General features: G+C 41.8%; 1 protein-coding gene across 1 annotated transcript in view; it reads right to left on the reverse strand.

Moving 5' to 3' along the window:
• Window positions 1-12,789, reverse strand: part of LOC140425864 (uncharacterized) — a 162,481-nt gene that overhangs the window by 125,881 nt on the left and 23,811 nt on the right. Inside the window, exon 2 of the mRNA XM_072510247.1 lies at window positions 4,373-4,584. Coding sequence (XP_072366348.1) covers window positions 4,373-4,584 — 212 coding nt within the window. The remainder of the gene's footprint in view (window positions 1-4,372; window positions 4,585-12,789) is intronic.

Raw genomic sequence — 12,789 nt, forward strand, 5'->3', positions numbered from 1 at the left:
ACATCGACTTATCAGCCCCCGAGCATTTCTGGGGTTCATCTTCCTATTGTAGGTTCTAACTGGGTTTCTGTCTTAATAATTTCTGGGTCCCGATCTCCTTCAATAGTCTTGGAACCGGTTTGTAGCCATGCAATTTCGCCATCCTGTTAGTAGTGTATCTTCCATATTCTGTTTTATTTGGGTCATCAGAGCCATCGGAATTGAATGTTTCCCCAGAAACATTTTTAAAACTTCTGTCACCTGATCGAATAAGGTATCCTTATCCGCAAACTGAACTCCTGTCACAACCAGGAGCCTATCCATGTTGCTCACTCTCGCACAGTCAAGTAATTTAAAGGCCGACACAGACTGTGGAAATGAAAGAGAAAATGCTGGAAAATCTCAGCAGGTCTGGCAGCATCTGTAAGGACGGAAAAGAGATAATGTTTCAAATCCGATGATTCTTTGTCAAAGTTAACAGACAGAGAAAGTGGGAAATATTTATACTGTGGAGTGAGAATAAAAGATGAGTCATAGCCACAGAAACCCAGGGAAACTGGGTGCTAATGGCCACAGAAACCAAGGGGAAAGAGTGCTAATGGCAGTCCACAGGGAGAACAAAAGATGTGAAAGGTCAAACAGCAGAGAAACTAACATCAGAGAATGAACTGTAGATGTGGGGGGGGGGGGGGAGGGGACTGGGGAAGCAAAGAGGAGAAAGGTTAAGGAAAGGTGGCCATGATCACATGTCTGTTCTTGGCCTGCTGCAATATTCCAGTGAAGCTCAACGCAAACTGGAGGAACAACATCTCATCTTCCAGTTCGGCACGCTACAGCCTTCCAGCCTGAACATCAAATTCAACAACTTCAGATGTTCAGCTCTACCCCACCCCGACCCATTTTTTTTCATCCTATTTCATTTTAACTGTCTTTTACCATTTCTTTCTTTCTTAATATACCACCTTATCCACCTTTCCTTAACCTTTCTCCTCTTTGCTTCCCCCTTTCCCTCCCCCCACATCTACAGTTCATCCTCTGATGTTAGTTTCTCTGCTGTTTGACCTTTCACACCTTTTGTTCTCTCTGGGGACTGCCATTAGCACTCTTTCCCTTGGTTTCTGTGGCCATTGGCACCCAGTTTCCCTGGGTTTCTGTGGCTATGACTCATCCTTCATTCTCACTCCACAGTATAAATATTTCCCACTTTCTCTGTCTGTTAGCTTTGACAAAGAATCATCGGATTTGAAACGTTAGCTCTTTTCTCTCCTTACAGATGCTGCCAGACCTGCTGCGATTTTCCAGCATTTTCTCTTTGGTTTCAGATTACAGTATCCGCAGTAAGTTGCTTTTATGCAGACTGGAAATTCCAGGTTGTGTTTCTGCAGCCTTTTATATAGTCTGCCAAATTCCATTATATAGTCTTCCATGGAGAAATCCTCTATTTTCCGGAACCTATCAAAATTCGACCATGCCTCATATGGACTTAACATGTCATCATTTTTATAAATCTTATCCATATAATGTAATAGAGTCTCCAGACCTTCTTCTGAGTCTAACTCTTCCAATTCCAGCTCAGAAAACACATTGCTTCGGATTTTACTGTCATAAGGTAGAGAAAGAGCCAATGCAATACCTTGTTTTCTCTTTCCCAAGGCAGTTATCTTAGTCCACATTACTACTGCGCTTCTCCATTGGCCATACGATCCCCTTTCAGAAAATAAGGGGGGGGGGGGGGGGAAGTCATATCTGGCCATGTTTATTCTAGGTTCAGCCCTATATCTTCTTTATTTTTCTTCTCACTCACTCCTTGGTTTTGTCTGGAAAAGTTGTATCTTTCAACCCTTCACATTTGCACAGCAACCATCCTCTGCTACCATTTGTTAGACGTTTAGCTGCTGTTGTGTAAAGAGTCAACGGTACTGCTCCTTTTTACAAACACCTTTATTTCACTCTAACAGACACTGCACAAAATTCTATCTTCACATCACCTGACACAAGGCCACCTGAAGCCTCTTTACATGTGTGTCAATTATTGGATACTTAACATAAATGAGACAACTAATTGGAATGTCTCTTAACCCATTACTTAACAACCGTGTGGCCAAATTCCCCTCCAGCTCAATTTTCAAATTTGCTGATGTAGTGGGTCAGATTTCAAACAATGATGAAACAGAGTACAGGAATGAGATAGAGAATCTGGTGAACTTGTGCCATGACAATAATCTCTCCCTCAATGTTAACAAAACAAAGGAGATTGCCATCGACTTCAGGAAGCGTAGTGGAGAATATGCCCCCATCTACATCAATGGGAACGAAGTAGAAAGGGTCAAGAGCTTCAAGTTTTTAGGTGTCCAGATCACCAACAACCTGTCCTGGTCCCTCCCATGCTGACACTATAGTTAAGAAAGCCCACCAACGACTCTACTTTAATAATAATCACTTATAGTCACACGTAGGCAAGACTAAGGAAATTGGCATGTCACCTACGACTCTCACCAACTTCTACAGATGCACCTCAGAAAGCATTCTTTCTGGTTGTATCACAGCTTGGTATGGATCGTGCTCTGCCCAAGACGGCAGGAAATTATAAAAGGTCGCGAATGTAGCCCAATCCATCACGCAAACCAGCCTCACATCCATTGATTCTGCCTACAATTCCCGCTGCCTCGGAAAGGCAGCCAGCATAATTAAGGACCCCATGCACTCCGGATGGACGTAGATTTCCGTCAGGAAAAAGATACCAAAGTTTGAGGTCAAATACCAACCGACTCAAGAACAGCTTCTTCCCTACTGCCATCAGACCTTTGAATGGACCTACCTCGTATTAAGTTGATCTTTTCTCTTCACCTTGCTGTAACTGTAACATTATATTCTGCAGTCTCTCCTTCCTTTCCTATGTACGGTATGCATTGTTTGTACAGCATGCAAGAAACAATACTTTTCACTGTATACTAATACATGTGACAATAATAAATCAAATCAAAAAGAATTTTCAGAAAAACTGCTGCCTTCCTGTCAGTACAATGGGTGGGCCTCACCACACAGGTTGTCACTTCATCATACAGCACAACCTCCTGAAAGGCACCAACAAATAGAAACAAAATGGTCAAAGGGTCCACAACGTCCACACCACACAGCTGACTACTTTCAGCACTAAAAGCAGCTGATATCATTCTGATGAATGTGCTTGGCAATATCCTTCAAAACTGACAGGTGACAAAGAGATAGCCAGCTGGCTACAATTTTGAGTGAAACTGGGAAGAAAATGCATTCTCTGTTTACCCTGTATGTGCCACTCAGACAATGATGTGAGATATTGAACCACATGTGAATTCATCAATGATTGATTCACTGCAGCATTTTACACTCAAAGACTATTACATGGTTGGCCCTGTGTTGCCTCGGGAGTAGATGGACGTAGATTACTGAGCTCCAAGTCTGTAAGGCATTGAGGAACATTTTGGCCAGCTCCTTTGTGGGACCCACTGGGAATCTCCCTGAGACTGCTGGTCCTGCAATTCGACAGGACGAGAGCAGGATGAAAGCTTTGGCGGAAGGGCTGAGGAAGCCATGGAAGGTGAGGGTGCAGAACTGCTTTCTGCACCCTCACCCTCCCCTGCAGCTTCCTCAGCTCTGTATTGTCTTCCTGGAGGGTTGGATGGAGTGGGTTGCTGAGGCGCTGTCGTCGCTTATTCCAGCAAACATTGTGACATCTGTGAAAATGTCCTGTTAGTCGCAAATGTCCTCATGGGGTTATGCTGCTCCTGCATCTACTACACATTGCGTCTGTCCATGAGACTAGCCATTCTCTCATGGTTGGAGCTCATGCAATCGAGCCCCCAAGGGAAGGTCAAGCTCATCGCTGACAATGAGTCCCCACTTGCAGTTCATTGCCTTCGGAAAATTATCCAGATGTCTGCCCATCTGCTGCTGCTGAAACTATTATTAAGCCTCACAAAGTGACTGAGGCCCTGTCTTTATGCAAACTGGAGCAGCAGCATCATTGCCTTCCCTTCTCCAAGAGGGGTTGTGTATAGATATCTCCGACACATCCTCCTACATTCTGGTGCTGTGATATTGAACTGACTGTGCTACTTCCTTCCTTAGTGATCGTATCTGCGCTGTTGGATTAAGGGTTGGTCAGAATCAATGGTAGTTCCTCAGTCTTCCCTTCCGCCTCCTCCCCTTAATGCCCAAGGGATGTTCCAGCTCTAAAAGGTGGAAGTGCGGTGTTGGGATCGGTGTGAGGCAACCATTGTATACCTTGGTCAGTGTGAGCACACGGGTAGTTACATGTCATTCTCAACAACCATGTAAGCAGAACCCTTGGCCAAAACTGTTTCTTAGTGCTCAACCATGTGCCAAATTATATCATGCACAATCCACCTCCCACCAGTGTTGAATAACCATCATCCCTCTCAGTGAAACCATGTTTGAAGGTGTCTTTAACACCATTTGCTGAGGATGGTTCATCATCGCCGATACTGGCTTGGGAAAACTCATTCAGAATCTGCAAGGCCCTCTCCTCCACTGGTCTAATCACCCTCAGGTTTGCATGCCCACCCCGGTCCAGGCCATATCCTTGGAATTTTGAGTAATCTTCTCCTGCAAGTAATCAATGAAGATGGATATAAGGTCATTGAATCCTGCATCCTGTTATGGGCCAGGGTTTAGAGAACCCCAAAGTGTATCATGGAGTTCACCTGACCCACAACCTTTAATAGATTGTGGTATGGGGAGCACACAGCCCACTCTACAGGTGTGGTACAGCAAAAATGGAAAAGTATTTTTTGAAAGCAAAACAATGTTTATTCTATGAAGTCAAGCTAACCTTTTTAAAACATACAGTGAACATCTTAGCAACCATTAATTCAAATACAATCCCCAAAGAATACAACACTAAGTAATCCTTTAAGCTTTCCTTTTAACATCCATAAGACATAAAACACCCTTTACCAGAAGCACATCAGGTTAAAGTCACTACTGTTATTAGTTTTAATTCACCAGGATCGATTTACAATCTTTAGATTGCAGAGAAAGACTCGAATACACCGTCTGGCTGTGACTGCAGCTATCCAGCTCTGAAAGCGAAACTAAAACACACCCTGCAGCAAACAGCCTAAAATGAAAGTAAAAAGCTGAGACTGCCCAGCTCCACCCACTCTCTGACATCACTGCAGTAATAAACACCCATTTCGAAAGGTACTCTCACTACAAATACTTATACACACCCATTTATAAACATCCATTTCTTAAAGGTACTCTCACATGACACCTCCCCCCACGAAAAATAAATAAACCATCAACTTCAAGATGGTTTCATTTTTCACCTTTTCACTATCCTTTAAGAAATGCACACATTAAATATACTTTTTTGTTACAGAGAACAACACACGCAAACAGGTATAATAATACAGTCCACTTTTTTTTTTTAGTTTTTCTTCCTCCAAGTGAAATCCTTCTCGATTGACAGTCTATTTGAACAAGAAGGTCTCTGCACGATCCGTCCATTTCTCTACGCCTCAGCATTTCTCTTTAAAATCAGATACTTTAGTTCAATCTGATCACAGACTCCCTTGTAATTCTCCAACACAGGAGCATTGGTTATCACAGCTTTCAGGCAGTCAAATACATGTTGAAACTCCGCTGTCCACTGAAATTTTCGACATTTCTTCTGCAAGTCCATCAGTGGAGCAATCACGCTACAAAACCTTTGCACAAATGTTCGATCAAATCCACTCATGCCAAGAACTCGCATTATTTCCCTTCGTCTTGAGGGTATCGGAAACTCCTCAATAAAAGTTGGTTTCACATCCCGTGTGACCATTCGACCCTGTCCGATTGTATGGCCAAGGAAAGTGACTTGGGCTTTTCCAAATTCACTTTCGGCGAGGTTTATCACCAAACCCGCCTCCTGAAGTCGATCGAATAACTACATCAGATGTTTTAAATGTTCCTTCCATGTCTGGCTGAAAATTACCAGATCGTCGATGTGTACCGCACAATTGGGAAATCCTAAAACAATTTTGTTAGTTAACTGCTGAAATGTGGCTGGGGTGTTTTTCATGCCAAATGGCATAACTTTGAATTGGTATATACCATTTGGAGTCACAAATCTGAAATCACCTTTGCGCTGTCGGATAAAGGTACCTGCCAGTAACCTTTAAGTAAATCCAGTTTGGAAATAAAAACTGATTTCCTACATTCTCAATGCAATCTTCCAAATGTGGGATAGGATAAGAGTCCGTTCTTGTAACTGCATTAACTTTTCTATAGTCCACACACAACCGTTGGTTACAGTCTGGTTTAGGTACCATCACTATGGGTGAGCTCCATTGGCTGCAACCCACTTCAATTATGCCATTTTTAAGCATACTCTCAATCTCTTTGTTAACCTGCGCCAATTTTAAAGGACTAAGTCTAAATGGATGTTGTTTGATTGGGACAGCATTTCCCACATCTACATCATGTATAGCCATTTTAGTACTTCCCAATTTATCTCCACAAAATTGCCCATGTGATATCAATAACTCTTTCAGGTCAGATCATTTTTCCTCTGGAGGGTAACTCAACAATTTATCCCAATTTTTCAGAACATCCTCGTTTTCCAATTTAATTTGAGGAATGTCAAATTCACAGTCATCTGGATTTGGTTCGTCACTTTGAGTGAGAATCATTAAAACCTCCTCCTTTTTCTCTCCTTCCCTTTCAAAGTACTTTTTAAGCATATTCACATGACACACTCGGTGAGTCTTCCTTCTATCTGGCGTTTTTACCACATAATTCACCTCACTTAATTTTCTTTCAATCTGATAAGGTCCACAAAACCTTGCTTTAAAAGGTTCACCTACCACTGGTAACAACACTAAATCTTTATCTTCATGGCAAAACTACAAACTTTGTGTTTCTTGTCCACTACCCATTTCATCACATTTTGTGCAGCATTTTAATGTTTTCTAGCCAATTCACCTGTTGCATTTAATCGTTCCCTAAAATTTGTAATCCAATAATGTAATTTCCGATTTCTCACTCACCAATTTTTCCTTAATCAATTTAAGTGATCCTCTGACCTCACGACCAAAAATTAGTTCAAAGGGACTGAATTTGGTTGACTCATTAGGTGCATCCCTAATTGCAAACAGTACGAATGGAATTCCTTTATCCCAATCCTCTGGATAATCTTGACAATAAGCCCTCAACATTATCTTTAATGTCTGATGCTCCCTGCGATTCTGGATGGTACGCAGTTGATTTAAATTGTTTTACTCCTAAGCTCTCCATAGCTTCTTGGAATAAATTTGATCCTTGATCTGATTGTATTTCTCTGGGTAGTCCATATCTAGTAAAGAATTTAAGTAACTCCTCCACAATCTTTTTAGCTGTAATATTACATACTGGAATGGCCTCTAGAAACCTAGTAGACACATCCATTATCGTCAAAAGATGTTGATTCCCACTTTTTGTTTTAGGAAGCGGTCCTATGCAATCAATTAGGACCCTTGTAAAAGGTTCCTCAAATGCTGGAATGGGTATTAAAGGGCATTGGTTTTACTGGCTTGAGGTTTCCCTATCACTTGACATGTGTGACATGATTGACAAAATTTAACTACATCTTTATGTAGTCCATGCCAATAAAAATGCTTCTGGATTTTAGCTTGAGTTTTCCTTATTCCCAAATGACCTCCCACTAGTACCTCATGTGCAACTCGCGACACCTCCTTTCTATACCCTACCGGCAATACTACCTGATGAACTTCTGCCCACTTTTCCTCCGCCTGCATATGTAAATATCTCCATTTGCTATCAAGACATCACATTTACGGTAATAACACTCTGGTGTACACTCAGATTCCTCTTCGTGAATGCTTTCTGGTACATCCGTTTTATTTCTACATCTTCTGTTGTAACTCCGCCAATTTTCCTGAACGTAAAATATCCGCCTCATCCTCCACCTGTTCTTCATAGATTATCATAGAATTTACAGTGCAGAAGGAGGCCATTCGGCCCATCGAGTCTGCACCGGCTCTTGGAAAGAGCACCCTACCCAAGGTCCACACCTCCACCCTATCCCCATAACCCAGTAACCCCACCCTTCACTAAGGGCAATTTTGGACACTATGGGCAATTTAGCATGGCCAATCCACCTAACCCGCACATCTTTGGACTTTTTGTTCTTTTTCTTTTTCAACCATCTGATCAAAAATCATTTCTCATAATTGCACTTCAACGTCATCTTCACTCTTTGATTTCTCCTCGTCTTAACATGTGACTTTGCGACCTTGTTACTACACAATCTGGAAAAATCCCAGGATATTCGTCCTTCAACACTTCAGTTGTCTGATTTTTCACTGGCCTATCAACCACAGTAGGCATCACTCCCACCTGCGATCCAGCTATATCATTACCCAAGATAAACTGTATTCCTCGACAAGATAGTTTCTCTATTACTCCTACTATCATTTCACCACTCTTCACTGGACTTTCCAACTTTACCTTATATAATGGAACGCTACTCCTCTCACCCAGAAATCCACATATTACCACCCTTTCTGGCAACATTCTTCCCAAACTACATAATTCTTCATCTCTTACCATTAAAGATTGACTAGTTCCCGTATCTCTTAAAATTGTGACTTCTTTACCTGCTCCTCCTGATACACGAGTAAACTTTACCCACACAAGTAATTTTTTAAAGACATCTGGCACCTTCTTATCAATCACCTCTTGATCAGGCTGTACAATGTTTTGCACCTCCTTCGCTTCACTTGGGCTTTCCTTTACCACTTTAACAAAACCCCACTGTCTTATCCTGTTTTACCACATCAGCCTTCCCAGTGCTTTTCTTCAACAATGTGACTTTACATGGCCTAGTTTATTACAGTGAAAACATTTGAAACTTTTCATGTCTCTTCCACCCTCCTGGATTTCCTTTTTAATCTGAGGTACATTCTCCTTATTATCTCCCATCAGATCACCTTTACCTTTACCACTTGAGTATTTCTCATGTCCCCAGTTTCTATCCCTCACAGGCTGAAATTGATGTTGGAAACCAAGCTTTGATTTATGAACAAATTCATAATCATCTGCCATTTCCGCTGCTAATCTCGCAATTTTAACCCTCTGTTCGTCCACATGAGTTCTCACTACATCGGGAATTGAATTTTTCAACTCCTCCAAAAGTATAATTTCTCTGAGAGCTTCATACGTTTGGTCTATTTTCAAAGCCCTTATCCACCTATCAAAATTACTCTGTTTAATCCTTTCAAACTCCATGTATGTTTGACCAAATTCTTCCCTTAAATTTCTAAACCTTTGTCGGCTTCAGGCACTAGTTCATATGCACCTCAGATGGGTTTTTTCACCTCCTCATACGTCCCAGATACCTCCTCCGGTAGTGATGAAAACACTTCACTAGCTTTACCTACCAGCTTTGTTTGAATCAGTAACACCCACATGTCCTGTGGCCATTTCATTTGTTTAGCCACCTTCTCAAATGAAGTGAAAAAGGCTTCTACCTCCTTCTCGTCAAACCTTGGCAATGCTTGGACATACTTAAATAGATTCCCACCAAGCCTTCAACGCTCTTTCTCACTATCTTCATCACTATCATCCCTTTACGTTTCCCTTTACGTCTGCCAATTTTAACTGACTGTCAAGTTTCATGGCCATTTTCTGAAGTTCAAATTCTCTCTCTTTATCTTTTTCCCTGATCTGTATCTCCCTTTCTCTTTCTTTTTCTTCTGCTAGGACTATTCTTTCTGTTTTCCTTTCTTCTCTCTCTTTTACCTATCTCTCTCTCTCACTTTCTTTTTCCTCTCTCTCTCTTTCATATTCAAGCTGCTTTAATTCTTTCTCATGTTCCATTTGTTTAATTTGGAAATGAATTTTTGCTATTTCCAATGAGTTAAACTGTATCTCAGGCAACTTTAAATGCTTCGCCACCGCCATAATGACCTCATCTTTTTGCATTTTGTCAGGTAATGTTAACTGCAATGTTTTTGACAAATCCATCAGTCTGCTTTTAGTGTCTGTCCGTAAGGTACTGTGTGTGACCATCTCCACCCCCAAAAACATCAGAGCCTCTGAAAGAGCCGTTGTCCACAACACACTTCCCACTTAAACTAGAATACCACACCTGAAAAGCAACCCCTCACTGTCTTTAAGTTCACTAAGCCAATCCAATAGGTAGAATTTTATCACGGACGAGCCCCCAATTTGTTATGGACCAGGGTTTAGAGAACCCTGAAGTGTATCATGGAGTTCACCTGACCCACAACTTTTAATAGGTTGTGGTATGGGGAGCACACGGCCCACTCTACAGGTGTGGTACAGCAGAAATGGAAAAGTATTTTTTAAAGCAAAACAATGTTTATTCTATGAACTCAAGTGAACCTTTTTAAAACATACAGTGAACAACTTAGCAACAATTAATTCAAATACAACCCCCAAAGAATACAACACTAAGTAATCCTTTAAGCTTTCCTTTTAACATCCATAATACTTAAAACACCTTTTACCAAAAGCACATGAGGTTAAAGTCACCACTGTTATTAGTTTTAAATCACCAAAGGATCGATTTACTGTCTTTAGATTACAGAGAGAGACTCTAAAATACCTTCTGACTGTGACTGCAGCTATCCAGCTCTGAAAACGAAACTAAGACACACCCTGCAGCAAACAGCCTAAAATTAAAGTAAAAAGCTGACAGACAGTCCACCCGCTCTCTGACATCTCTGCAGTAATAAACACCCATTTCTTAAAGGTACTCTCACTACAGATATTTATATACACACCCATTTATAAACACCCATTTCTTAAAGGCACTCTCACATAACAATCCATGGACATCCGGTGTGCCACAGTGGACATTCAGATGCCAGATCATTAATGTTTGATTATACAAGCATGTTATGCCCATTCAGTCATCCTTGTTGATGGGGAAGGTTCCACCAATCGTGTCCCTTCTGATGTCTCAGTCTGACATCCAAACCATAAATAAATGTATACTTCCATCAAACAACTCACCTTGCCTGAGTGCAGCAAATCATGGAACTGCTTGCAACACTGCATTCATGATCTTTCATATTTGCCTTATGTGCACACCATTGCCTGCCACACTCTGAGTTATGGCAGAAGAGTTCCTTTGATCTGCTGAATAAAGGGAGTCCCTGCAGCATTTTACCTGCTGCACCAGAATCTCCAGGTCCTGTTTGCAGAACCTGGATGCATCTACTCCATGAAAATCACTCACGCAGCTCCTTTGAGATGTTCTGCTCCATATGTAGCTAGACATTAGCGGTCCTGTTACCAGCCCTGGTCAGCAATGCTCACTTCACTTGGACCTGCTGTAACTGCAAAGATGCAGATATCCACATGTCTGGATGCAGTGGATCTAATACTGCTGCGTAGACATTCCAGGACTTCTCAATCTAAAATTTACTATGGAAAGCTTCTGAAGGGCCATCTCGTGCAGCATTAGTAACCAGGTGGCTAATATTTACAACTTTTACTCACCAACAGCGTTCTGAAGTCTCCTCCCACACAGCCTTGCTTTCCTTTCTCTCACATTTATTAAACTCCAGGGAAGCCCTTCATATTTGCCTGAATCATGAAAGGCCCACTTCCTCCTCTGAATTGTTTTTGGGTACGCTGACCCGATTCCAGCTCTCACCCGCATCCCCCCCCCCAAATGAAAATTGCACCTTCGGAGACACTTTTTCTTTAATAATAATAATCATCTTTATTAGTGCCATACGTAGGCTTACATTAACACTGCATTGAAGTTACTGTGAAAATCCCCTCGCCACCATACTACGGTGCCTGTAAGCTGGTTTGTAAAGCCAGGAATTTTTCCAACGCTTCATACCCGCCTAATTCAGCCCAAAAGTTTTAAATGAAGACAAACTTGGCGGATGAGCTGCTTGTCATTTTGCCAACATTCAATGACCTCCCATGGTCTGCCTGCAACAGAGCACTATATATTTTTTTTGATTTTTTTTCAGAGTATGAATATTTTAATATGTACTTATTTCTTAATTATGATACATTACTTTAAATAAAATGTTATGCCCTCACCCAAGTACATGCATAAGGATCACCTCAACATTAAGAGAAAGTCACCTGGAATTTTGCATAGTCCTCATAAGAGAATCATGATAATAGTTGAGGCTGGAATCAGGAACACTCAGAGAATTAATTGAAATATGACAACAAACCAGAGATTAGGAGATAAAGGAAGACCCATGTCTATAACGTTTCACTGCCAACACAACCATTAGGCAAACGAGGCAGTCATAAAAACCTGAAGTCTGAAATTCAGAAACTTTAAAATTATATGCCTTTATTATGATCTTGGGCAACTTAACTAAGTACCCAGGCACAGGGCAATGAAGTTTCTCCCTCGTCCCTGTCTCTCCAGAATTTTCTAGCATGCAACGGCAATAAGCAGCTCTTTCCTGGCCCTGTCCACTTATCCAGCATGGTAGCACAATGGTTAGCACAGTTGATTCACAGCTCCAGAGTCCCAGGTTCGATTCCCGGCTTGGGTCACTGTGCGGAGTCTGCACGTTCTTCCAGTGTCTGTATGGGTTTCCTCCAGGTTCTCCGGTTTCCTCCCAGAGTCCAAAGATGTGCGGGTTTGATGGATTGACCATGCTACATTGCCCTTAGTGTCCAAAAAGGCTAAGTGGGGTTACTGGGTTACGGGGATAGGGTGGAGGCGTGGGCTTGAGTAGGGTTCTCGTTCCAAGGGCCGGTGCAGACTCAATGGGCCGAATGGCCTCCTTCAGCACTGTAAATTCTAAGTTCCCT

This window comes from Scyliorhinus torazame, chromosome 6 (assembly GCF_047496885.1).
Source record: "Scyliorhinus torazame isolate Kashiwa2021f chromosome 6, sScyTor2.1, whole genome shotgun sequence".
In the NCBI taxonomy this organism is placed as follows: domain Eukaryota; kingdom Metazoa; phylum Chordata; class Chondrichthyes; order Carcharhiniformes; family Scyliorhinidae; genus Scyliorhinus; species Scyliorhinus torazame.